The sequence below is a fragment of the Heteronotia binoei genome, chromosome 4 (genome assembly GCF_032191835.1).
Source record: "Heteronotia binoei isolate CCM8104 ecotype False Entrance Well chromosome 4, APGP_CSIRO_Hbin_v1, whole genome shotgun sequence".
Classification (NCBI taxonomy): Eukaryota; Metazoa; Chordata; class Lepidosauria; order Squamata; family Gekkonidae; genus Heteronotia; species Heteronotia binoei.
This window is the reverse complement of record NC_083226.1, coordinates 61171065-61196459: the sequence shown is the minus strand read 5'-3', so window position 1 is coordinate 61196459 and position 25395 is coordinate 61171065. Positions and strand designations below refer to the sequence as shown.

General features: G+C 45.4%; 1 protein-coding gene across 6 annotated transcripts in view; it reads right to left on the bottom strand.

Annotated features, from left to right (window-relative positions):
* Positions 1–25395, bottom strand: part of LOC132570576 (histone-arginine methyltransferase CARM1-like) — a 98354-nt gene that overhangs the window by 58988 nt on the left and 13971 nt on the right. For all 6 annotated transcript variants that reach the window (XM_060237393.1, XM_060237397.1, XM_060237398.1 and 3 more), the window contains exon 2: positions 797–922. In XM_060237393.1, the coding sequence (XP_060093376.1) occupies positions 797–922 (126 nt within the window). The remainder of the gene's footprint in view (positions 1–796; positions 923–25395) is intronic.

Below are 25395 nucleotides of genomic sequence, written 5' to 3'. Positions count from 1 at the left end.
CGGCCCTGGGAACATCTGGCCATGATTTTTTGTGGCTAGATGGAGGCCAAGTCTAGCCACACAAAATAATGGCCCTTTAAAATTAAAAAAGGCTGATGTACCATAGACCACTTGAAAAGCTAAAGCACACTTCCTTTCCCTTCCCCCTTCCTGTTCCTGGGGGGGTGGAAAAGGCAGTTTCAAATGTATCATTTTAATTTCCTTTGGTAAGTGCAAAAAGTACATGGTTACCATTTTCACTAAATTGGGAGTACTACATATATATATATATATATATATATATATATATATATATATATACACACACACACAACACATTCACACACACATTTCAGAAAACAATACTCCCTCTCACAATGAAATGAAAAATATATAACTAAAAATATAATCACACCTTTTTTCAACTTTCTTATACAGAATTAAAATTATGACCCCCTATCTTTGAACTGCAGGTCTCTATACTTCAGTTCATAATGTTCTTAAGTGTTCCTTAAACTGCTTTCTAAGGGGTGTAGATGTTAATGTTTTATAATATGTTTTGTTATGTTTTATATATTATTCTTTATTTTTATACTGTTTTAGTGCATTCTCTAATTTTGTAATCTGGTTAAATTGCATTGTTTTTAATTGTATAATCAGCCTTAAATCCCGGCGAGAAAACTATTTTGATGATCATTAATTAATAAACATCCAAGAATCACAGAAAAATTCATCAAGGCAGTTGTTCTAACAATAAAGAAAAACAGAGAAGCCAAAAGAAGGCCTATCAAACTCACCTAATACAGTGAACACTTACCAGAATGTGACCTGAACTGGAGTAAGGCACTGGTGTACCCAAGTGTTATCAAAACAGACTCTTTTCCAACACGACAGTACTCTGTATCTTTGTTAACCAAACATTTAAACACACAGACTCCCTCAGCTGCAAAGAAGAAGAAAAAATCCTTTAGAGAGTTTGTTTCAAAATATATGAAGAGAATACAGCAACATATAGAACCCCAATCTATCTGAGTTTAGCATTGCAAGCTGGTAACTGCAATGGGTTGCCACGTTTGTCAGCAAAAAACAAAACAAAACAGGAGGCCAGTGATTTTTACTTTTTTAAAAAATATACTGCAAATGTTATTTTCTGTCCATATTTAGATTCCTGATACAGCATCACTTAGATCACACTGTGTCCAATGGCTTTGGCAGACAAGTTGGAGCAGAACTTTGCTCGTACCATGTCACTGTTTCTGTGGGCATGGGTCACCTTCCCCCAGATCACTCTGGTTCTGTTGGGTTTGCCTCCAGGAGACACTGTGTTGTTTTTTGCTTTCTACACATAGGCATATTTCTTACCCAAGTAGAATTCTGTCTCATTCTGGGAGTAAACCCCCTCAATCTTCATAAGAACATAAGAGAAGCCATGTTGGATCAGGCCAATGGCCCATCCAGTCCAACACTCTGTGGCACACAGTGGCCAAAACACCAGGTGTCATCAGGAGATCCATCAGTGGGATCAGGACCAGTGTTCCCTCTAAGCTGAGTTAGCGTGGGCTAGCTCACAGATTTTTAGCCTCCAGCTCACAGATTTTTGTCTTAGCTTAGGAAGGATGGCCCCAGAGCATACTAATTTATGCAGTAGCTCACAACCTTAATGCCAGTAGCTCACAAAGTAAAATTTTTGCTCACAAGACTCTGCAGTTTAGAGGGAACATTGGTCAGTACACTAGAAGCCCTCCCACTGTTGCCCCCTACCAGTCACCAAGAATACAGAACATTACTGCCCCAGACAAAGAGTTCCATCAATATGCTGTGGCTAATAGCCACTGATGGACCTCTTCACCATATGTTTATCCAATCCCCTCTTGAAGCTGTCTATGCTTATAGCCACCCATCACCTCCTGTGGCAGTGAATTCCATGTGTTAATCACCCTTTGGGTGAAGTACTTTCTTTTATCTGTTCTAACCCAACTGCTCAGCAATTTCATTGAGCATCCATGAGTTCTTGTATTGTGAGAAAGGGAGAAAAGTACTTCTTTCTCTACCTTCTCTATCCTTTCAGGAGGGCCATGTGCTCCCTCTGGTTGTGGAGACCTTCCAGCCAGCAAAAGGGGCTTGGCCCACAACCTGCCAAACATGGTGTTGCCTTTAAGTCCTGTCCCCAGCAGGGCTCTACAGCACTGACCCAAAACTGCGGCAAGAAAAAAGCAAGTTCAGTGACTTTTAAAAGCTAACAAAATATATTTCAGTGTAAGCTTTTGAGAGTTACTGCTCTCCTCATCACATACATTTGATGAAGTAAATTAGGGTTGCCGGCCTCCAGGTGTTGCCTGTAGATCTCCTGATATTGCAACCCAGCCCATAGCCAGGATTTCAAACTTTGGGGACCTTTTAAATTTCTTGGGGGGCACCCCCTACCCAAGAAGCAGAGGATCAAAGCACAGTCTCAATATTCACTGATGGCAGAGGGTTTCTCTGCCTGGTTTCAATCAGCGGCCCAAGTCTCAGGCCACCTTGAAGTGCCTGCCTGAGCTCTCCTCTATGCCCGCTCCTGTCAACTTGCTGTCTTGCTGGGGCCAGCATTTTCTCCAATAAATATTCATCACCTAGCACTCCCCTTGCAGACACAGCAAAGGGACTCTAGATCAGTCCCAAATGTGTGAATGTTCCAGAGAGAGAGATGCATGCCTGCCTGCCTCCATTCATACTCTCCACTCACCCCATTTCCCCCCAGTGCTATTTTGGTCTGGAATAGAAGAAAAGCAAGCACTAGGGATGTGCATTCGGTTCGGCCGAACCGTATATACAGCCGAATCAACACTGATTCGGCTGTATACGGAATTGGCCGTAGCCGATTCCCATTTTTTATTTATTTATTTATTTGGGATTTCTATCCCGCCCTTCCCACGAATGGCTCAGGGCGGCTTCCAACAATTAATCAAACTTAAAAGTAAACAATTTCAAATATAAAACAGTTAAATAATTTAAGCAGTTAAAACATTAAAACAGAGTAATTCAGTTTCCTATGAACAGATGGCTGGCCAGTTTCCTCAAGTTGTTATCCTAGCTAAATGTAGGCTAGGTATAGGCTAGCCGGAAGAGGGTCGTCTTACAGGCCCTGCGGAACTGCGCCAAGTCCCGCAGGGCCCTCACCTCTTCCGGCAGCTGATTCCACCATACGGGGGCCATAACGGAGAAAGCCCTTTCCCTGGTGGCTTTCAGACGGGCTTCTTTTGGCCCGGGGATAGTGAGGAGATTTTGTGTTCCTGACCTCAGTGCTCTCTGGGGAACATGTGGGGAGAGACGGTCCTTCAGGTAGGCAGGTCCCAGGCCATATAGGGCTTTAAAGGTAATAACCAGCACCTTGTACCGGACTCGGTATATCACTGGAAGCCAGTGCAGAGTCCGGAGACCCGGCTGGATGTGTTCCCACTTTGGGAGACCCAATAACAGCCGGGCCGCGGCATTCTGCACCAGCTGCAGTTTCCGGGTCCGAGACAAGGGCAGCCCCATGTAGAGGGCGTTGCAGTAGTCCAACCTTGAGGTGACCGTAGCATGGATCACTGTTGCTAGGTCGTCGCGCTCCAGAAAGGGGGTCAGCTGCCTTGCCCGTCTAAGATGAAAAAATGCGGACTTGGCAGCGGCTGCTATCTGAGCCTCCATCTTTAAAGAAGGCTCCAACAGCACCCCCAAGCTCCTGACCCTGTCCGCCGCCATAAGCGGCGCACCATCAAAAGCCGGCAGGGGGATCCCCCTCCCCGGGCCGCGGCGGCCCAAGCAAAGGACCTCTGTCTTCGTAGGATTTAACTTCAGCCCACTCAGTCTGAGCCACTCAGCCACGGCCCGTAGTGCCTGGTCAAGGTTTTCCGGGGCGCAGACAGGCTGGCCATCCATCAGTAGATAGAGCTGGGTGTCATCAGCATACTGGTGACACCCCAACCCATACCTTCGGGCAATCTGAGCAAGAGGCCGCATGTAGATGTTAAATAACATCGGGGAGAGAACCGCCCCTTGGGGCACACCACAATCAAGTGAGCGCCTCCGAGACAGCTCCCCCCCAATTGCGACCCTTTGTCCCCGACCTTCCAGGAAAGAGGAAAGCCACTGTAAGGCCAACCCCTGAATCCCTGCGTCGGCGAGGCGGCACGTCAGTAGCCGATGGTCGACCGTGTCGAACGCCGCCGACAGGTCTAACAACATCAGCACCGCCGAGCCACCCCGATCCAGATGCCGTTGAAGGTCATCCACTAAGGCAACCAACACTGTCTCCGTCCCGTGTCCCGGGCGAAAGCCGGACTGAAATGGGTCGAGGACGGAAGTGTCATCCAGGAAGGTCTGTAACTGCTTCGCCACTGCCCTCTCAATAAGTTTACCCAAAAAGGGCAAATTTGAAACCGGCCGATAGTGTGTCAATTGGGCCGGATCTAGAGATGGCTTTTTTAAGAGGGGTCGGACCACAGCCTCTTTAAGTGGCGTTGGAAAGTGCCCTTCCGTTAGGGATCTATTTATGATATCCCGCATGGGATATCTAAGGTCCCCCTTGCAAGATTTAATAAGCCAGGAAGGGCATGGGTCTAATTTACAAGTTGTTGGGCGAGCAGATACAAGAATCCTGTCAACTTCCTCCAGACTGAGGGGGTCAAAGCCATCCAGTATATAATCCGAGGACAGGCTCGGGGCCTCAGGTTCGCTAACTGTCTCCAAACTGGCAGGGGAGTCGGGGCGGAGTGATGCGACTTTATCCGCAAAAAAATTCGCAAAAGCCTCACAGCCTATTTCCAATTCAGTAGAATTTAACCTGCCTTGCGGCAGCATAGTAAGTCCTCTAATTACATCAAATAATTGTGCCGGGCGCGAAGTTGCGGATGCAATCTTAGCCGCAAAGAATGTTCTCTTTGCGGATTTGATTGCCATCTCATAGGCCTTCAAACTCTCTCTATAAGATGCTCGGGTCATTTCGTCTCGAGTACGCCGCCATTGCCTCTCTAGTCGTCTGAGCCCCCGCTTTTGTTGCCGCAGCTCCCGGTTAAACCAGGGCGACGGTTTCGGGCGGGGGCGCAGAGGGCGCCTGGGTGCGATCTCCTCGATGGCCCTGGAGAGCCCATTGTTCCAGGACTCTACCAGACCATCCAGGGAATCACCAGTGGGCCAGGTATCCCGTAGAGCCGTTAGGAACCGTTCCGGGTCCATCAGGCTCCGCGGGTGAGCTAAAATACGCTCTCCGCCTAAACGGGTTTTGGGTGATACCTCCATACGGGCCTTGAGGGCAAAGTGATCTGACCATGGCACTGCTTCCATAGCAATATCAGTCACTGATATTCCGGCCGCAAAGACCAGGTCTAACATGTGTCCCGCCTGATGGGTGGGTGTTGTAACAACCTGGGAGAGTCCTAGTGTCGCCATTGCCGCCTATTATGCGGCAGCCGAATACGGCTCGCCGTATACTGCCGAATAGCTATTTGGAAGTATACGGCTGTCAATGGGAAAGGCAGGAAAGTAGCTTCTGCAGCCTCAGTGGAGCTGCTTGCCTACTTTCCCGCCTTTAGTGGCCTCTTCCCGCCTCTCCCATAGCCTCCCTGGGATCGGGGGGGAGGGGGAAGAGGAGCCCCAGCAGCCAATCCAAAGCATGCATTTGCAAAATTTTATTATTTTGTTGTTATTTTGATCTTTTGCTTACTTGGGTATCCAAGTAAGCACTGTTGTCTGGTCAATCAGAGAGCAGTGCTATTTTTTGAAATTACTCTCTGTAGGGCCAGAGAACCTTTTTAAGGAGTCTTCCTGGCTGGACTCCTCTCCATTGCTGTGTTGGTGTATGTGGGTTGCTGTGAGAGAGATTGTGCTGCTGCTGGCTGGCCCTTGGCTTCAGCTGCTGCCTGCTGCTCTCTCACTCAGCCTTACCAGACTTCCCTGGACTCAGAGAAGACAAGGTAAGACAGTTTCGGGGTTCTTGTTTTAGTTTTTGTTGGTAAAAGGACTAGAGTCCCTTTACTTGTCCAGATTTGGGTGGGTGAGTACTGGGTGGGTAGCCTATTTGGGGTTGGGGTTACGTTCTGCTGGGGGTGGGGGCCTGGGGGGTTTTGCTAATTTGCCCATATCTTAATTTAGTGAGAGGACTTTTAAAAGTGCAGTGTCCTTTTACTTCTCCTGATTTGGGTGGCTTGGATTTCTTGGGGTTAGGGTGAAGGGGTGTTTTTTTTTGGGGGGGGGGGAGTTCCTGTATTGTTAAAAGTTGAGTTTTTTACTGTTTCAGTGTTTGATTTGTTGCTGCTGTGTTGTGTTATTGCTGTGTAACTTTTCTCTTCAGGTTATTGGGGGTGGTGGTGGTGCTGTTTGGCCTAATTTTCATTGTTTAAAAGGCCACTTTTGTCCCCCTTTTCCTGGTTCTGGTTTTAGGGGTGGGGGTGTTGTTGTGGACTGATTTGGCCTGAGTTTTCTCATTGGTGAAAGGCCACTTTTTAAACACTTCAGTTGCTTTGCTTGGCCTTTTTTTCCTGTTGTCACTTTTCCTGGTTTGGGGGTGGGGGTGTTGTTGACTGATTTGGCCTAAGTTTTCTTATTGGTGAAAGGCCACTTTTTAAACACTTGAGTTGCTTGTCCTTTTGTGATTCTGCTGGTTTTGTTTTGGTTTTTTTAAATTACCTCTGGTTGGTGTGGGGGTTGGCGAGGGTGTGTGTGGGCTGCGTGGGCTGTGTCACTTTCTTGTTTTTATAGAGTAGATTGTGTGTTCTGTGGCAGGGAAGCTGGCACCTGGGTGAGAGACCCAGAGCCAGCAGGCTTGTTGTGGTTGGCCAGCTCTCCCCGTGTTGTTTGGGGCAGGGCTGGAGAGCTGGCATCTGTAGATTGTGTGTTCTGTGGCAGGGAAGCTGGCACCTGGGTGAGAGACCCAGAACCAGCAGGCTTGTTGTGGTTGGCCAGCTCTCCCCATGTTGTTTGGGGCAGGGCTGGAGAGCTGGCATCTGGGTTTGCTGCAGCCAGGTCTGCCTCAGACCCCCTGCCCCCCAGTAGCCTCTAATTATGCCCTACGTTGCCATTGATGTCAATGGCCCATAGGGTATAATGATGGAATAGGGGCACCCTCTTTGGGTGCCCCTGGAATGGGATCCCCTGGCCCAATCTTTTTGGGACTTGGGGGGGTTGGAGGGGAGAGTCCCCTGCAGGTCCCCTGCAAATTTTGGGGCTCTCCCTCAAACCCCCTCCCCTCCAGACGGCTTCAAATATACCCTATTTGCCATTGATTTCAATGGCCCATAGGGTATAATAGGGCCGTATATTCGGAAATAGCCGCGCATCTACCGTATATGTGGCTATTCCGAATACGGTATTCAGTAGTATACGGGGATTCCGAATTTTTTTCCCCGTATACTTCCGAATCCGTGTAATACTGAATATTTTTTATTTTGCACATCCCTAGCAAGCACCTCAGTTAGATTGGGTTTGAGGTTGGGGCCCCACTGATCAACTCACCTCTCTCCTCCTGTGAATCAAAGGAGGTTGACATGCACCCCAGTCAGATTTCCCCCCACACCCCTCCACTGCAAAACATGGGGGGGGGGGTTGTGGCATTTTATTGGATGACGTGATTAGCATAAGAACATAAGAAAATAATAACATAAGAGAAGCCATGTTGGATCAGGCCAATTGCCCACCCAGTCCAACACTCTGTATCACATAGTAGCCAAAACACACACACACTGTGGCTAATAGCCAATGATGGACCTCTGCTCCATATTTTTATTCAATCCTCTCTTGAAGCTGTCTATGCTTGTAGCCACCACCACCTCCTGTGGCAGTGAATTCCACATGTTAATCACCCTTTGGGTGAAGAAGTACTTCCTTTTATCTGTTTTAACCTGACTGCTCAGCAATTTCATTGAATGCCCATGAGTTCTTGTACTGTGAGAAAGGGAGAAAAGGACTTCTTTCTCTACTTTCTCCATCCCAGGCATAATCTTGTAAACCTCTATCATGTCACCCCACAGTCGAAGTTACTCCAAGCGTTTTAACCTTTCTTCATAGGGAAAGTGTTCCAAACCTTTAAACATTCTAGTTGCCCTTTTCTGGACTTTTTTTGAGCATACTCTCAAACAAAACTGTCCCTTTTAATCCAGTGTCTTTGGTGCTGGCTGTCCTCCTCCTCCCCTCCCTTTTTTCTTCCTCTTGCCTCACCAAAGGTACTCAGTCTCCAGCTGGCTCCTGTGCAAGCTGCTGATTGAGAGAGCAAATTCAGGGAGGGAAAACCCTGCCTGGCAGCCATGCTGTCAGGAGCATCCTCCAGCCTCTCACACAAATGTAAAGTGCCCACCAATCAACTGATCAATGGGCCCTTTAAATTGTGCGGGAGGGGTAGCAGCTGCTCCTGGGTGCCCTTCCCACGTGATTTAAATCATGGGGGAGGGAGGAGTGGTGGGGGAGGGAGGAAAGGTTGGGGACCCTGAGTTGGGGCACCCTGACAGGAAGTTGGGGGCAGGGGCCCCACAGGCCCCCTGTAGCTTCAGGACTGCTTACAACTGCTGCCCAGATGGCAGGCACCAGTTCCCCTGGAAAAGTAGAGCCGGTAGCAGCAAATTAGAGCATGTGTGGATCCATGTTGAAAGTAGAACTGTGGCTCCGTGTAACATTGGAAGAAAGAGGCTGAGGAAGAACTATTGAAACCGTGAGGAGCCCTTTTAAAAGCGGTTCCTTATTCTCTCTGCACCATCACGAGTGGAACACTAAGAATTTAAAGACTTCACCCACATCTTCATTAAGTTCTATTTAAAGAGGCCATCATTCTTTGTGACTATTGAGAGACTTAGTGGGGAAAATTTCAGGAATGTTCAGTGTTCCTTAGTTTAGTTTTTGTTTTACTTCACTAAGAACACATATTTATACGCTTTGCGTGAAAGTTTTATTGCTTCCGGTGGTTATCTTGTATTGCTTATCTTCACACCGGCTCCAGTTGTATTTACTACTACCCCTGGAAAAAACAGCTGATTTGGAGAGTGGACTTTATGACACTATATACCATTACGATCCACCCTCTTTCAAAACCCACCTTCCCTAGGCTCCACCCCCCAAATCACCAGGTATTTCCCAGCCCAGACTTGGCAACCCTAAGTGATCAAAGCTTTAGCTACAATAAATTCAGCTAGCCTTTAGAAATTCCATTGGGTTCCTGAAATATGTTCTCATCAAACAACTTATGTCATGGATCTTATGTTTTAATCCCATAACATGGTTCCATCTTCATTTAAGCATTTTCAGAACAGCAGGAGTGAACTGCAACCATGTGAGCCAGAAAGTCCATTGTATTTTATTTCTGCCATGAATTCAATAGGTATTTCATTTCTGCCATTAATTCAATAGGTATTTCATTTCTGCCATTAATTCAATAGGTATTTCATTTCTGCCATTAATTCAATAGGTATTTCATTTCTGCCATGAATTCAATTGGTGGCTAAAGGTCTGCTATTACCACAACTTACCTCTCCTCCTATACTACAAAATTACCAAGGTAGTATTTATAAAATATACTGAAAAGTCTGAAGTGCCATATAAATGTTAAACACAGAGGATCTGAGTTAACTGGATATGTACTTCTAAGGTGCAAGGTATTCCTCTGATATTGATCTGCTGCCCTATACAAGTATTTCTTTGCCTCTATGTATAGAGGCTGCTTACCATCCAATGAAAACCAAATCCAAAGTGCTCCCCTGGAATTTCTTATTTGGAGAAGGACGAATGTGATGCTATAACTTTCATTATGCTTAAATTATGCCTTACTTTGGAAAATATAAATTAGTAGGAAAAGACTTTTCCCCTTGTATTTGAGGTTCACATTTGGATGATGATCAAGTTCACACATTCACTTTTGGATTTTTTTCCTTTGAAGTAAAAATTTTCTCCTCCACAAGCAAGAATATTTGGTTCCAGGGGCACTTCAAACAAGTATTTTCCCTATGTTTAATCTATATTGCCGCACTGAGGAAGATTTTCTGAAGAAACAGTCTTCAAGTAAGGGAATAAGGAAACACCCTATGACTGGTTCTGATCTGGGCTGGGTTAGGTGGCTGAAGAACAGGCAAATCATATCACACTCCTGTCTCTGTTCCTTCAAAATATAGAAACAGACTTCAGTGTGTCATGCAATACTTGACCCTGTGGTAGGGCTCCCTGGTTTCTCCTGGCAAATGGCAAAGGGGAGGACTTACCGGGAGCAACAAGAAGCCCCAGCCAATGTACAGTGACATGTCTACGTCACTGCTCACATGACCCGGAAGTGATATTGTCATGTCTGTGAGATGGTGGCAACACTCTGGTATTTGGACAAAAACTCTATGGCAAATTTGACTTTTACCATGGAGTTTCTGCCCCAAAGCCAGAGCATCATACTGATATCCTGGATGAGATGACATTGCTTCTGGGTCACACAGGCAGTGACACAGACCTGTAGTTGCATGTCAGATGGTTTTCCCTCTTTTGGGGGTAAGTTCTCCCCCACTTGAGGGGTTGGTCAGAGGAGTAAGTTTTTTAAAAATACATTTCTAAAAGGATGGGGAAAAGAATTAGTGGGTGGATGGCAAGCAGCTACAGGGGAGGCAAAAACCAGGTGGGCAAGGTTGATGGATGGGAAGAAAGATTGGGTGAGTGGGAAAGAAAAGAAGCATACACAGAGGGTAGACAAGTGAAAACTGAATGAGGGAGAAATGGGATTTCCTCTCTTCTGTGGATCCTAACATAATCCTCATATTGTCAATATTACATCTGAGTTATATACCCCTTCCTGTGAGTGGTGTGTGTCACTCTTTCCTTTTCTGGGTCTTCACCTATCACAAACATGGCGAAGAAAATGGAAGAAAGGAGAAAGAAGGTTATTACTGAAGGTTTGAAGGCAGTTGCACAAAATACTGCCTCCAAACCTTCAGAAATAACCTTCTTCCCCCTTTCTCCCATTTTCTTCACCATGTTTGTGATAGGTGAAGGCCCAGAAAAGGAAAGAGTGACATGTATGGGGGAAGGCAATGGCAAATCCCCCGTAAAAAGCCTGACAAGAAAACGTCATGATGTGATGTCAACCCATGGGTCGGTAATGACTCGGTGCTTGCATCTTTACCTTTTTAGGTGCTGCCTGATGCCACTAGCAATGTCAAAAATAGAGAAAAAACACCATTTGTATAATATAGTAATAAAGTTATTCAAGAAAATATTCAGTTATCTGCTTGTATTTTTCTATAGTAGTGAACTCTATAATAATAGATCCATATTTCAATTATTATAATAATCATATACAAATTCAACAATAGTGAAATGTTCACTGTTTTATCAGAGAGTTTTAGGAGATTGCTATAGCACTGCAGTGATGTTATGATGTTTCTCCCCATCAGCGAAAGCAGTCAGTCCACCAGTAAAAAGCAAGCGTAACTAGGGTTGCCAAGTCCAATTCCAGAAATATCTGGGGACTTTGGGGGTGGAGCCAGGAGACTTTGGGGGTGGAGCCAGGAGACACTGGGGCGGAGCCAGGAACAAGGGTGTGACAAGCATAATTGAACTCCAAAGGGAGTTCTGGCCATTATATCTAAAGGGACGGCACACCTTTTTAAATGTCTTCATTCCCTCCACCAGGCACTCTCCTGGGCCTCGAAAGCGGTGGCCTCGGCATGGTGGGGGTGGTGGCCGAGCTGCTGCAGGCTGGGCTGGCGGAGGCGCGGCAGTGGCAGCTGGGGGTGACGGGAGGCGGCCAGCTGCTTATGAACATATGATGCTGCCTTATACTGAATCAGACCCTTGGTCCGAGACCGCACTCTGCACATGCCCCAGAGCCTCCTCCCGCTCCCCAGCTGCCAAGCGCGAGCCCTTCCCCGGCTCACGGGCCGCCCTGCTCCTTGCCTCCTCATCCCCCGCAGAGCCAAGTGGCGCGTCTTTGCGCGGCTGAAAACTAAGCACCCCAAACCGCGGGCATTTCCGCCCGCCCTTGCAGCCCCCTGCCCTCCACGGCAGGCCACCCACCCCTGCACCCCTGAGCGCGGCACTGCACGCCCCCCCCGCTTTCGCTCCGCCGACCCCCCCCTGCAGCTAGGCACAGCCCTCATCGCCCATCTGGCAGAAAGCAACGCCCGACCGCCTCCCGGGCCAGCTCTCCGATCCCCGGGCAGCCAGGGAGGGCTCAGCGGCCGGCAGCCCGCGAGGGGCTCACACTCCCGTCCCTGGCCGGCATGCTCCCGTAGGCGGGCGGGGGCGCTGAAGACGGGCTCGCCGGCCGTAGAGGGGGTGCTGCGGTGGCTGCTGCAGGCTTGCCGCGCTCCTGGCCTCCCTCCACCCTTCCCTTCTCTGAGCGGGCAACGCTGCTGAGGGCGAGATGGAGCGGGCGATGCCGCTGCGCTGCCGCCTCTTCTTCGCTTCCCAAGCAGAGAAGCGGCTCCTAGATGGGGCAGCTCGCCATGCTTTTTGGCGCCCTTCCCCCCCTCCCCCCCGCTTCCATTTTTGGGGGGAGCGGGGGAAGAGGCTGGAAACCCTGGTTTCCCCCGCCAGGGCGGGAGGGTTGGGACCCCTAAGCGTAACTTATGTTCAGCAAATAGCATCATATTTTCCCTGATGAACAGAAGTAGCTAAGGAAGAAAATGAAGCTTCCTTCATTTCAGTGGAACATCACTAACAACTTCTCTCTCAAACAATTTCAGACAAAGCACCTAAACAGCTTTGGAAGGCTTTGAGAGATACAATGCTCAAGGTATTTGACAGGGCTTTTTTTGTAGTAGGACTCCTTTGCATATTAGGCCACACACCCCTGATGTAGCCAATCCTCCTGGAGCTTACAGCAGGCCCTGTACTAAAAGCGCTGTAAGCTCTTGGAGGATTGGCTACATCAGGAGTGTGTAGCCTAATATGCAAAGGAGTTCCTGCTACAAAAAAAGCCCTGGTATTTGACATAAAAAATCATACTTACGGTGACTTATCTCTGCTAGTTGTTAGAAGTCGCCTTTCCAACACCCAGGTACCAGTGGGGGTTCTCCCACTTTTCAGGGCTGATGGCAAAAACTAGAGCATCCCCCCCTGACAGCAGGGACGTGATGATGTCACTTCTGGGCGATGTTATCACAAAGCACACACTGCAGATGATCCTGGGAAGGACCCAAGAGCCCCCCGCTGGCTAGGTAGGACCAGGGCTTTTTTGTAACAAAAGCCCAGCAGGAACACATCTGCATATTAGGTCACACCCCGACATCACCATTTTTCACATAAGACTTTTGAAACAGAAAAGTCCAGCAAGAATTCATTTGCATACTAGGCCACACCCCTGACACCAAGCAGCTGGAACTGCATTCCTGTGCGCTCTTACTAAAAAAAGCCCTGGGTAGGACCTTGGCAACCCTATTAGGAAGGCAAAATGAATGCTGATTGCTTTTAGATAAATATTATTTCATTTCTACTCTATGGAAATTGCTTAAAGGGTTGATTTGCAGAACATCAAGCTATCAGTTATATTCTAATGCAAAATGAAAGTTTCTATAGCAAGTCTATACAGAAACAGCATTCAAATTTTATACATATACACTGTGTAATACTAAACAGTCAGAGTTAGACCAAAAATCTTTCTTATTAGAAGGAACCTCAACATCTTTCAAAATTCACTGGAATTTTTTCAGAAAAATGTTCATTAATCTACCCTTACAGTAAAACTCCAATAGCTGAACCTTGATCCACATATGAATGTTATTTCATTTATTTGTTCATTAATTTATTTCTCACAGAGAATCATGATGGAAAATCTGGGTTAACATATAGTGATTTTGTATGAATATATTCTATGATATGTATACACACTGGAAAGATATGCCCAAATACCACAAAAGATAAATGGGATCCACATGCGTGGGCTCATCCTACATGACAATACATTTATTTGCTTCCTACATCATTCCTAACCATAAACATTTCTTTGTATTTCATGATTAACAGAAGTCTAATCATTTAAATAACAAGTTTTATTATTTTGATTATTCAATCACTGTAGGTTCTTTTTCTCAGCTTACCTAAATAATTACACATCATAATAAACTGTGGGATGCATCATTGCACCAAAGAAAAATAAAATGTGACAGCTACAGATGAGCATATCAAATGAGACCTGTAAAAGTAATTCATCAGATTGCTTGTATGTTTCTTTACAAGAATGATCAATTTAACCCACCAAACACACTATTCTATAGGAAAGAACTGTTATAGTTAAATGCAAAAACTTATCACATAACTCTGTTACCCGAATATCAACTAATTTACCAGGAGCAGAAATGCAAGAGCAACATAAATTATCTTGACATCATTTTATGATGCTAATGTATTGTACTGATGCCATCAAATCCCCTGGCAGGTTTTTTCCCTGCCACACAGAAGATTCAAGATCTGTTACAATTTTGGTTTCAAATACTACAGAAATACAAACACAACAGTTATTATGCCTACAGAGGTTTGTGTATTTTAGGACTAGAGTAAAGGAGGTCAAGGCTTTTCTTTCACTCTCACTTTACTGAGAGCAGCCAGATAGAATCAGGTTGCAACCAGTTGAGGGAATGAGGAGACTGTCAAGATTTACTACCACATTTAGATGGAAAGTCATCTGTTGCTTCTTCACCCAGCACAGTTGGGTATTGTATAAGATTTCTATCAACTTTTGAACTCACCTGCTATGAATTTTGTAGGCAGGTACGGGGGCTGTACTCCCATTACTGACAAATTTCTACCTATTGGCATTAATTACCCCCATTTAAATTGAACGTGGATCTATAGTTGGATATGGAAGAATGACTATCCTTTGTGCACAAACATAGCGGCTTTGGATAAGGAAGTAGCTGCTATAAAAGAAACCATTATAGGAGGGCAAAAAGTGTAGCCATAAGGTGATACAGTGACAGCTGTATCTGCTGATCCTAGCATGAATGCACAACCTCCCTGAATAATAAGCAGCATTTCTCCCTTCTCCAAAAGCAGCTCTGAAAAGGAAAATGCCAAAATCCTTTGAGCCTGAGGCTCCATCTGGCTCAAGACTGAAGGTCATTACCATATGCACAGAAATGGTAGGGCCTGAGTTCTTTTTCTTATTTTAGGAAGGTTTAACATAATAGAATGTGGCTGTAGAGAGTCTGTAATATCATCCAGGTGCACTCCCCCCTTCCGCCCTGTAGAAAGGAACCACATATGTTCTTGAGAAGTGTTCGTTCAGGCTGACTATAACAGAATTTTTAATTTAATCGTCTCATAATTATTAATTATGAATAAGAAATCTGTTATTTCTGGCAAACAAAAATCTAAATAATATCACAGATATCCTGAGCTTGCAACTCTATGGAATTCAATACCTAGCACAACTGTATACTTAAAAAGCAGGTGGGTTTAAAAGTTTGATGCAGGATGCTTACTTTGCTACTTGTTTCTTCTTTATGGGTTAACAAATGGTATATAAAATAATATGCTGTCAGAAGATGTGAGAAGGGCATTACAGTAAAGGAGAAAGAGGTCAGGAAAAGCTGTTCATAGCAGCAGTGGCTGGTATACACAGGTGCTGGTGGGGTGCAGAGGGCAAGGTGGTCAACAACAGTCAAAGCCAGAACCAGCAGTAAGAAGAGCCAACTAAATCTGGCTTTGGTCCTATCCTCCTCTAACAAAACTGCAAAAGACAATGACATTCAGCAGATATTCTAGAAACTGTTCTCTCATTGTACAAAAAAAGGGAAACACATCCCTATGTAGGTGTTAACCTCACACAACCTGTCCTTTTGCCACTGTGCTCACAACAAGGAATATCCAATGTAGGAGAGAAATCATGCCACATACCTTGTTAAGGAGTCCAAGCCTGGACCCCATGAGTTCCCAGAGCTAGTGTACACAACAAAACAATCCTTGTAAAAATATATGAAGTTTATTTGAATAATTGTCAGAAATAGTTTTATCTCAAGGAAACACACCTCTCTAAAACCATACAGCAAAAGCAAACAAAAAAACTAGCTTATCTAACACATTTGAAACCTGCATTAGATGTCACAATCTTAAAGTTCCAAGGCCAAAGGACATAGCCTAAGCATCCTCTATGTTGCTGTCCATTGCATAGCTCAGGCCTTCAGTCCATCAGAATCCAAGCTAGTTTTCATTTTTCTGGCTCTTAGTACAATTATAGATTATTTTTGCCAACTGGCATCTGATGATGATGATGATAATCCAATCAGGACACATTCTTATTGGAACCTTCTAGAAAATTATCTCATCACTCCTGATTCTCTCCTCCCATCCTGTGAGCCACAATTTCTCATGAGGAGCTAATTATCACATTCCTAACTCTGGTCTTGAAGATGATAAGGGCCATATAGCTAAAGAGGCTCAATTAGCAACACCTGATAGATGGAATAAGCCTGTTACTATTCACATTAACCCTTGGAAGGAATCAGAGGTGCTTTGCATCACACACACCCTTTCCTAAAACCCACAGCTCAATACACTAGTCAGAAGAGAAAAGTTTATGAGGCACAGTAGGATATAAACCCTGCAGGTCTTGTTTTGATCCAAAACATCAGAAATGTAACTCTACAGCTAATTTTCCATGTTTTCAAAGTAACACAAAACAAGGAGGCCTTGGGCCACATGCAGAAATCAAAGACACAGGTTATCTACATACAACTTGTTCAAACCAGATTAAGTTTCAGAAAAGAGACTTTCGGGAGTCCCCATACCTTTCATTTTGTGCGGGGTCACATTTTCCCAGAAGCTCTGGTAATAAAATGATTGAGAGCATGTGCTGACTATTTTTCATTTATCACTAATAGTACAATTAGGGTTGCCAGATCCCACCCGGCTACTGGTGGGGGATGGTAGGGTTGCCAGATCCAGGTTGGGAGACTCCTGGAGATTTGGAGATGGAACCTGGGGAGGACACAGATCTCAATGGGATACAATACCACAAAGTCCACCCTCCACAGCATCCATTTTCTCCAGGGGAACTGTTCTTTGTAGTCTAGAGATGAGCTGTTAATTTCGGGGGATCCCCAAGTCCCACCTGAAGGCTGGCATCTCTAGGTAAAATCTATGTATGTTTAACCAGAAGCAAATTCTTCTATACTAAATAGGAGTCACTCTCAAGCAACTGTATATCTGATTGCTACCTAAACCAGCTTTGGGCAAGGAAGTTTATACTGGGGGAAGAGTTGGAGCCTTTTCTTTGACTACATATTAAGTTCAAAAACTAACAAAATAAGTTATCTTCCATATAAGCCAGCTTCTCACATTCAGGGAAAAGGCTGAAGGACAGTATCTCTCCCCCCCCCCCCCAACCAAGAGAGAGGTTTCTTTGTTTATTCTGCAGCAGCAAGAATCCATTAGAGACACAACTATCTTTCCATGCTTTCCCCATTACTAATAAAAAATGGCTGCCTTCTTCTGCGTTTTGAGGCTGAAATGTCCTGAGAGAAATGTGCATGTGTTTTGACACCATCCAGGATCCATTCTATTTTGTCAGCTTGATTCTAAATAGAAGGTATAGCACTCTCTGAGGCACGGTAGATTATGGTAAGCGTACCTATCAAATTACCCTTCAGTCCTTCTCAATAACCAGCACACGGGAGACTCTGGTAACTTCAGTAACAATAAAAGTATTGCTTCCAGCTGGGAGATGAAGAACACTAATACACACTGGGAAACTACAACCAACACACAGAGAAAACAAGACCTAAATCTCCTATACAGGCCTGTGGGGGAAGGCAGAAACGACTTCTTGAGGGCTCACGTAAAAAAGAAGAAAACTGCAGATTTATACCCCACCCTTCTCTCTGAATCAGTCTCAGAGTGGCTTGTAGGCCGAGGTCAGAAGCACATAAACTGACGAGATGGGCATGGATGAAAGCCAGATGAACGTTGGATTTTATGCGGTTGTCCAAACATCAGCATCTGGCAATGGTCATTGGCTCGTTCATGTCCCGAACTGCCACGACTGATACGCTAAATCTGGAATAAGAATGCTTCCAACGACTCCCACGCGTACTTTCTATGTTTGAACGCTCTATTGTAGCCGACTCGTCGCAAGCGCACATCCACTTCCCTGCGAGAGCCCACTCCAAATGATATCATTGCGCCAGCAATTGTTGACTCAACCTTCCGAGGTTGGTAAAATATGTACCCAGCTTGCTGGGGGGGGGGGGGCGGGGAGTGTAATGACCAGGGAAGGCAATGGCAATCACCCCGTAAAAGGTCTGCCATGAAAACTTTGTGAAAGCAGCATCATGCCAGAGTCGAAAATGACTGGTGCTTGCACAGGGGACCTTTCCTAAATGGGGGGGGGGGAGGCAGATCGCCCACCTTTGCTGTCTCCCTGCCAGGCAGGGAGATGGCAAAGGCAGTTCCCGGGCTTCCCACCCCCCCCTTTAAACACCCAGGTGGGGTGTTTAAATGTGAGGAAAAGTCAGATCAGCCACCTTTGCCTTCTCCCCACCAGGCAGAGAGACGGCAAAGAGTTCCCGTGCTCCCCCCCCATTTAAATACCCTGGCGGGGTGTTCATTTTTTGTAACAGTCTACATTGTTTGATGCCCATTCTGGCTTTAACCCTGTCCCATTTAAATGGGGGGGAGGAGAGGAAGATGACCCACCTTTGCCATCTCCCCACCAGGCGAGAACTCCTGGGCTCCCCCTCCCTGTCCGGGTGTTTCAATGGGGAGGGGGGTGTCAGATCGCCCACCTTTTCTGGCATTTTTTTTTTAAGCCAAGCACAATATCCCATGGTACTGCGCTTGCGCGAGTATGGAATGCCATCTCAAAAAATGAGGTCCAGTTGAGACCTCTGATCATCCAATGACGGGACCAATGCTACTTAGAACCTAAGGATGGAGGGATGTCTGATCAGGAAATTTGTTGTAAAAAAGCTGCGGGGTATAATAGCGAAGGGTTAGGGATGGATTTAATGGGGAGTGTGACCACAGCCATAATCTCCTTTATCTCCTTCCCCCATAACAGATACCCTGTGAGAGCTCTCACAGCAGCTGCCCTTTCAAGGACAACTTCTACAAGAACTATGGCTAACCTAAGGTCATTACAGCAGCTGCAAGTGGAGGAGCGGGGAATCAAACCCGGTTCTCCCAGATAAGAGTCTGCGCACTTAACCACTACACCAAACTGGCTCTTTGATGTATACAGTCATGTATATATCATGGGGGAAGCAAGCTTTTAAAAAACAGTACATTAAATCAAGAAACTCCCAACACAGAATTGCCACACCCATTTTCAGTGGGTATTCAACTTTTCCTTTGGTCCCTCCACTGCTTTTCTCCAAATAGCTGGTGAGAAGTGGAGGGGCAGCATCACCTGCGCTGTGATGCCAGTGTAGCAGGGCCATAGCCAGCATTTTTAAAAAGTCAGGGGGCACCATTTCCCATTCACTGCAGGGCTTGCTGCTTCTCAAAAGCTTTCTGGGGTAGGGGCAAAAGCTGGAGACTCTGAATGTGGCCAGATTGAGGCAGCCAGCCCTAAAAATTTGGAGTGAAGAAGAGACTGCACCTTGTGTGCTAGTGGGGATGTTTCCTTCCACTCCATCTCTTCCACTCTTGCACTTTGCAGCCAGCAGCTCCATCCATCCCCAGTCCGTTCCATATGGCTTCCTCTGCCTCCCTCCTCTCTACCTGTTGCTTTTGCTGCCACAATGAACTATGCCCTGCTCAGCTCTCCTGGCTCTGGCTACCACTGATGATGCTTCGCCGGCTCAGCTATTGGAAAAAGAAAATGAAAAGAGCAGACTGTGTGCTGGAGGCCCCCTGGATGTCGGGGGGCCCTGCCAGGATGTCAGGGGGCACTGCCCCCACAGCCCCCCCCCCTGCCTGCAGTGTAGCAACCCTAGATGTAGTGGCCAGTGGTACTATAATGACCAATGTGTTTTCTGGTACCCACATACTCCTTTCCTAAGCAAAGAGCCAATCCTGGCTTTACTTCATGTAATTGGAGTAGGAAGAACCAGGAGAGTGCACTTTTGGGTTTGCTCAGAAACAACTGAGCAACCCATTATAGGATCAGAGGGGTTTTTTGTTTGTTTGTTTGTTTTTAAAGCAGGAATGCACAGGAATGCAGTTCTGGCTGGCTTGGTGTCAGCAGGTGTGACCTAATATGCAAATGAGTTCCTGCTGGGGTTTTACTACAAAAAGCCCTGTGCAAAACAATGGTGACATCAGGGGATATGGCCTAATATGCAAAATTCCAACAAAAATAGCCCTGTGTAGGATGATGTTTGATTTGGAACCTCTCAGTGTTTGGAATTGACCTCTGTCTCCAGGACAGCCATTTGGTTGCAAGCTGCACTCCCCAAGGCAACTTTTTTGTGGTGGTACCCATTACCTGTTCTCAAAATTCCAATAGTGCCCACAGATGCAGCAAGGATGGAGACTCCATCATCAATTCACTAGAGCTTTAGTAACCATAACATTTATCTGAGACAATCCCTGTTCAATTCTTCCTCTCCCTCTTCCCTGTGAAAGAAGACAGATTAACAGTCTGGGTCATGTAATACAATATCACTCCGCTGTCCACTCTTGTTTCAACTGGAGCTAAGATAGTGCCTAACAATCCCAACAGACCAGCTGATTAAGAATTCACTGACTTTAAAAGGGAAAACAGAACATAGTAAAAAATATATATTTTTGATGCCGAGAAGATAGCTGTTTGTACCCTGAAATCAGCACAAAGCACTTAGGAAATAAAGTTTGCAATCAGCCTGCCCCCTTTATGCATTCAACTGCACTCAAGGAGTGTCGAGCTACAGTAATTAGGAGACAGTAAATATTAAATATATATGCTTTGTTAATTAAGAAAAATCTCCATTTCCATCAGGCAATAAAAATAAAGAAATAGAGCTAAAGATACTGCTCTGACTTAGAATGCTTAGTGAATAATCCATCAGGCACACTGCCAATGTCGATGCCAATGTAAAAACCCCCCCTCTGAACAGCATCCAGTTCAAGGTCACAGCTCTTTTGATAACATTTAGTGGTAATTTCACAGGTACACAAGCAAAACACTGCTTCACAATTTAGACTCATTTCATTCTTGTTAAAATATATGCCATAAAACTACATTCTTTCATAGAATCATAGAATCACAGAGTTGGAAGATACCTCCAGGGTCATCTAGTCCAACCCCTTGCAAATGCAGGAAACCTACAAATACCTACCCCAAATTCACAGGATCTTCATCGCTGTCAGATGGCCATCTAGCCTCTGTTTAAAAACCTCCAAGGAAGGAGAGCCCACCACCTCCTGAGGAAGCCTGTTCCACTGAGGAATCACTCTAAAGGTCAGGAAGTTCTTCCTAATGTTGAGCCGGAAACCTGGAGACTTTGGTGATGGATCCAAAAGAGTGTAGGATTTGGGGAGGGACCTCAGCATGGTACAATGCCATAAATTCCACCCTTCAAAGCAGCCATTTTCTCCAGGGATAAATATCAACAGGTTCCAATGTAAGTGAAATATTTAGACAAAAATCACTGGATAACAATAACACCTGTACACAAATAGTGTATATGCAAACTACATTTATCAAAAATCATGCATAACAACGAACATCACTATTACTGATAACCACTCATAATTCATAATTCAACAATCACAACTAGAGTTCTGTTCACTCCCCCAAACAGTCTACTGTACAAAGGTTGCTATATATAGTTCCTCAGAGGAAAAAGCCTTCCTGTTGTTTCAGCTTATGTCCAGAGACTTGGGTGGAGTCCTCCAATTTCCAGCAAAGGTTTTTTCCAAGAGAGTAAGGGACCATTTGCCCGGGATTCCTCACAGTTTCACAGTTCCGGTCCTTCATCAGCCTTTTCTCAACAATTTATCCTGGAGCCTCAGTACAAATTTTACAAACTTGGATCAACGCAAGTCAGTTGCACTTTCTGTTCCTGGGAACAAGTAATTTATGTTTATGTTTAATTTGATTTATACCCTGCCCTCCCAGCCAAGGCGGGCTCAGGGCGGCTTACATCAAATCATAGTATACTATGATTGCAATCATAAAATCAATAAAACCATTAAACAGTACAAGCTAAAACAATCTACAATTGGTGCTAACAAATCAGATGTTACTCATTCTCAAGACGACAGTTGTTCTAGAATTCTCCTACAGTCAACTGAAGACTTGCTGGAAGAGAGCGGTCTTCCAGTCCTTGCGGAACTGAGTGAGGTCCCACAAGGCCCTAACCTCTTCCAGCAATTGATTCTACCAGGAGGGGGCTGTCACTGAAAAAGTCTGATCCCTGGTGGTCAACAGTCTTGCCTCTTTCAGCCCGGGGATCACTAGGAGATGTTGAGATCCAGATCTTAGTACTCTTTGGGGAACATGTGGGGACAGACGGTCCCTCAGGTAAATGGATCCTCATAGGGCTTTAAAGGTAATAACCAGCACCTTGCAATGAATCCAGTACACTATTGGTAGCCAATGCAGTTCCTGCAGCATTGGCTGTATGTGCTCCCACTTGGTCCCCCCCCAATAGCAGCCTAGCAGCCGCATTCTACACTAGCTGAAGTTTCCTGGTTCACGACAAAGGCAGCCCCAGGTAGAGGGCATTACAGCAGCCCAATCTCGAGGTGACCGTTGCATGAATCACAATTGCTGGGTCGTCAATGGCCAAGGAAAGGAACCAACTGTTTTGCCCACCTAAGATGAAAGAAGGCAGATTTCGCAGTTGCTACTGTCTGGGAGGCCTCCAATAGCACCCCCAAGCTTCTGATCTTGGGCTCCATTGTAAGTGGCACCCCGTCAAAAGTTGGTAGGGGGATTTCCCTGCCCAGGTCTCAGAGACTCAGACAAAGGACCTCTGTATTTGTCGGGTTCAGCTTCAGTTGGCTCAGCTTAAGCCAACCAGCCATGGCTTTCAGTGCCTGATCCAGGCTTTCTGGGACATCATCAGGTCAGCCATCCATCAGTAGATAGAGCTGGGTGTCATCAGCGTACTGATGGCAACCCAGTCCATACCTCCGGACAATCTGGGAAAGAGTCGCATGTAGATGTTAAACAACATTGGGGATAGAACCACCCTCTGAGGCACACCACAGTTAAGCGGGTGTCTCTAGGACGACTCTCCCCCAATTGACACCCTTTGTCCAAAACCGCATAGGGAAGAGGAAGCCACTGTAAGGCTAGTCCCTGAAACCTTGCGTCGGCAAGGCGGTGGGCTAGCAGCTGATGGTCGACTGTATCGATATAGTATGATTATGATATAGTAATGCCTTGATTGTTTACATTTTTTGTTTCTATGTCATGTTTTAGTGATTATTAGCCGCCCTGAGCCTATTATGGGAATATAAATCAAATAAATAAATGTCCAAGCTCTATTACTTGTGAATTTCTTGTGAATGTTGAAGGTATGTTTTCTAGTGGGTCCCATGGTAAGGAATAGAAATTGTAGTTTAAATGTAAAGCTATGTGATTAAACAGCTTGGACGAAGCTTTTTGTGAAAACGAGGTTCTAATATCCAGAGATGCTCATTTAGTGGCTTCTTGTCAGGGCTTTTTTTGTATAAAAAGCCCAGCAGGAACTTATTTGCATATTAGGCCACACCCTGACATCACCATTGTTTCACAAAAGGCTTTTTTTAGAATAAGTCCAGCAGGAACTTATTTGCATATTAGGTCACACCCCCTGATGCCAAGCCAGCCGGAACTGCATTCCTGCTCAAAAAAAGCCCTGCTTCTTGTCATCTGTTGGACTCTGGATTTCAATCTGCAGCGGCTTGAACAGAAGACGTTCCCCCTTACAAAAGTAACAAGTGATTGTATTGCTACTTGAACTTTACCTGTGGAATTTTGGGAGTTGGGCTGCCTATTCTGCATGGCAGTTGTTCTCTGTTTGGTTGTTAATTATCCAAGTTTATGTTCAATGTATGAATGGTTTTATGTAAGAATATCAAAAGCTTATTAACCTGTAATAGATAGAGCTTGGACGTTTAACACACGGAGGCTCTGCCTTGTCTCTTTAACCCACCTGGAGTCTGGCAACTCTGGATGGTGAACAGTTTCAGACTACTCATAATTGTTGATGGCTTCTTTTATATCATTTACATGCACACACAATTTATAGGTATTGATGCACAAACAATCATGAAAAAATACATACTATTTATGTGGAAAATCTGATGTGAAGAAACAAAATTGCATAAAAACAAAGACTTGTGAGTTTTATTTACATCAGAGAGAAGCAACACTGAATTCTGTAAAAAGAACAGTAGGGATGACAAATTAGACAGTACCCCTACTAAAATGAAACTATGGCTAAAAACCTGTGCAAAGTCATGTTGCAAAGTCAGATCTTACCTGTAACTGCAGTAAGGGGGAAATGAGCTCCAACTGAGGTTGTTGCTAGGCTCCCATAAACAGTTCACTCCTCTCGTTTAAAACGATTAAATAGTATTTTTCCTTTAAACATTACGAGTGTCATCTGCACAGCCTTACTTATGATGATTAAGGCATCATCATACTCAGTAGGATTTACTTCTAATAAATATGCATAAGATTGTGTTGCATGTTCCAGCGGAAGCAACGGCTACTTACTATTAACTTTGACTGGATCATGGCAACTTACCAACATTTCCTTAGCTTCAGTTTATTGATCTGTGGATGGCAACATGGCTTACAACATTCTCTCCATCTCCATTTTATCACAACAACCCTGTCAAGTGCCATATTTACTTCCAATGCCTTTACAAAACTCATCCTTGAGGATGATATGATTCCATACAAACCCCACCCCCCGACAAGAAGCCCTACAACAGAACAACTAGCACTAGGGTTGCCAAGTCCAATTCCAGAAATATCTGGGGACTTTGGAGGTGGAGCCAGGAGACATTTGGAGGGCAGAGCCAGAAGCATAACTGTGACAAGCATAACTGAACTCCAAGGGAGTTCTGGCCATCACATTTAAAGGGATAGCACACCTTTTTAAATGCCTTCCTTCCATAGGAAATAATGAAGGATAGGGGCACCTTCTTTTGGGGCTCATAGAATTGGACCCCCTAGTCCAATCATTTTGAAACTTGGGGGGGGGGTATTTTGGGGAGAGGCACTAGATGCTATACTGAAAATTTAGTGCCTCTACCTCAAAAAACAGCCCTCCCAGAGCCCTTGATACCTGCGGATCAATTCCCCTTTATTCCCTATGGGAATCGTTTCCATAGGGAATATTTGCCCAATAGAAATTTCCCTCCCCCCCCCCGCTGCTTTCTGATGACCCTAAAGGGGGGGAGGGCCTCCAAACCTGGGGAATGGCAACCCTCTCTTTCTCACACACTCTTACTATGTCTGGTTCCTCCACGACATCTGAAAAGAATAGGGACTACGCTGCTCTCTCTCTCTCTCTCTCTCTCTCTCTCTCTCTCTCTCTCTCTCTCTCTCTCTCTCTCTCTCTCTCACACAAACACACT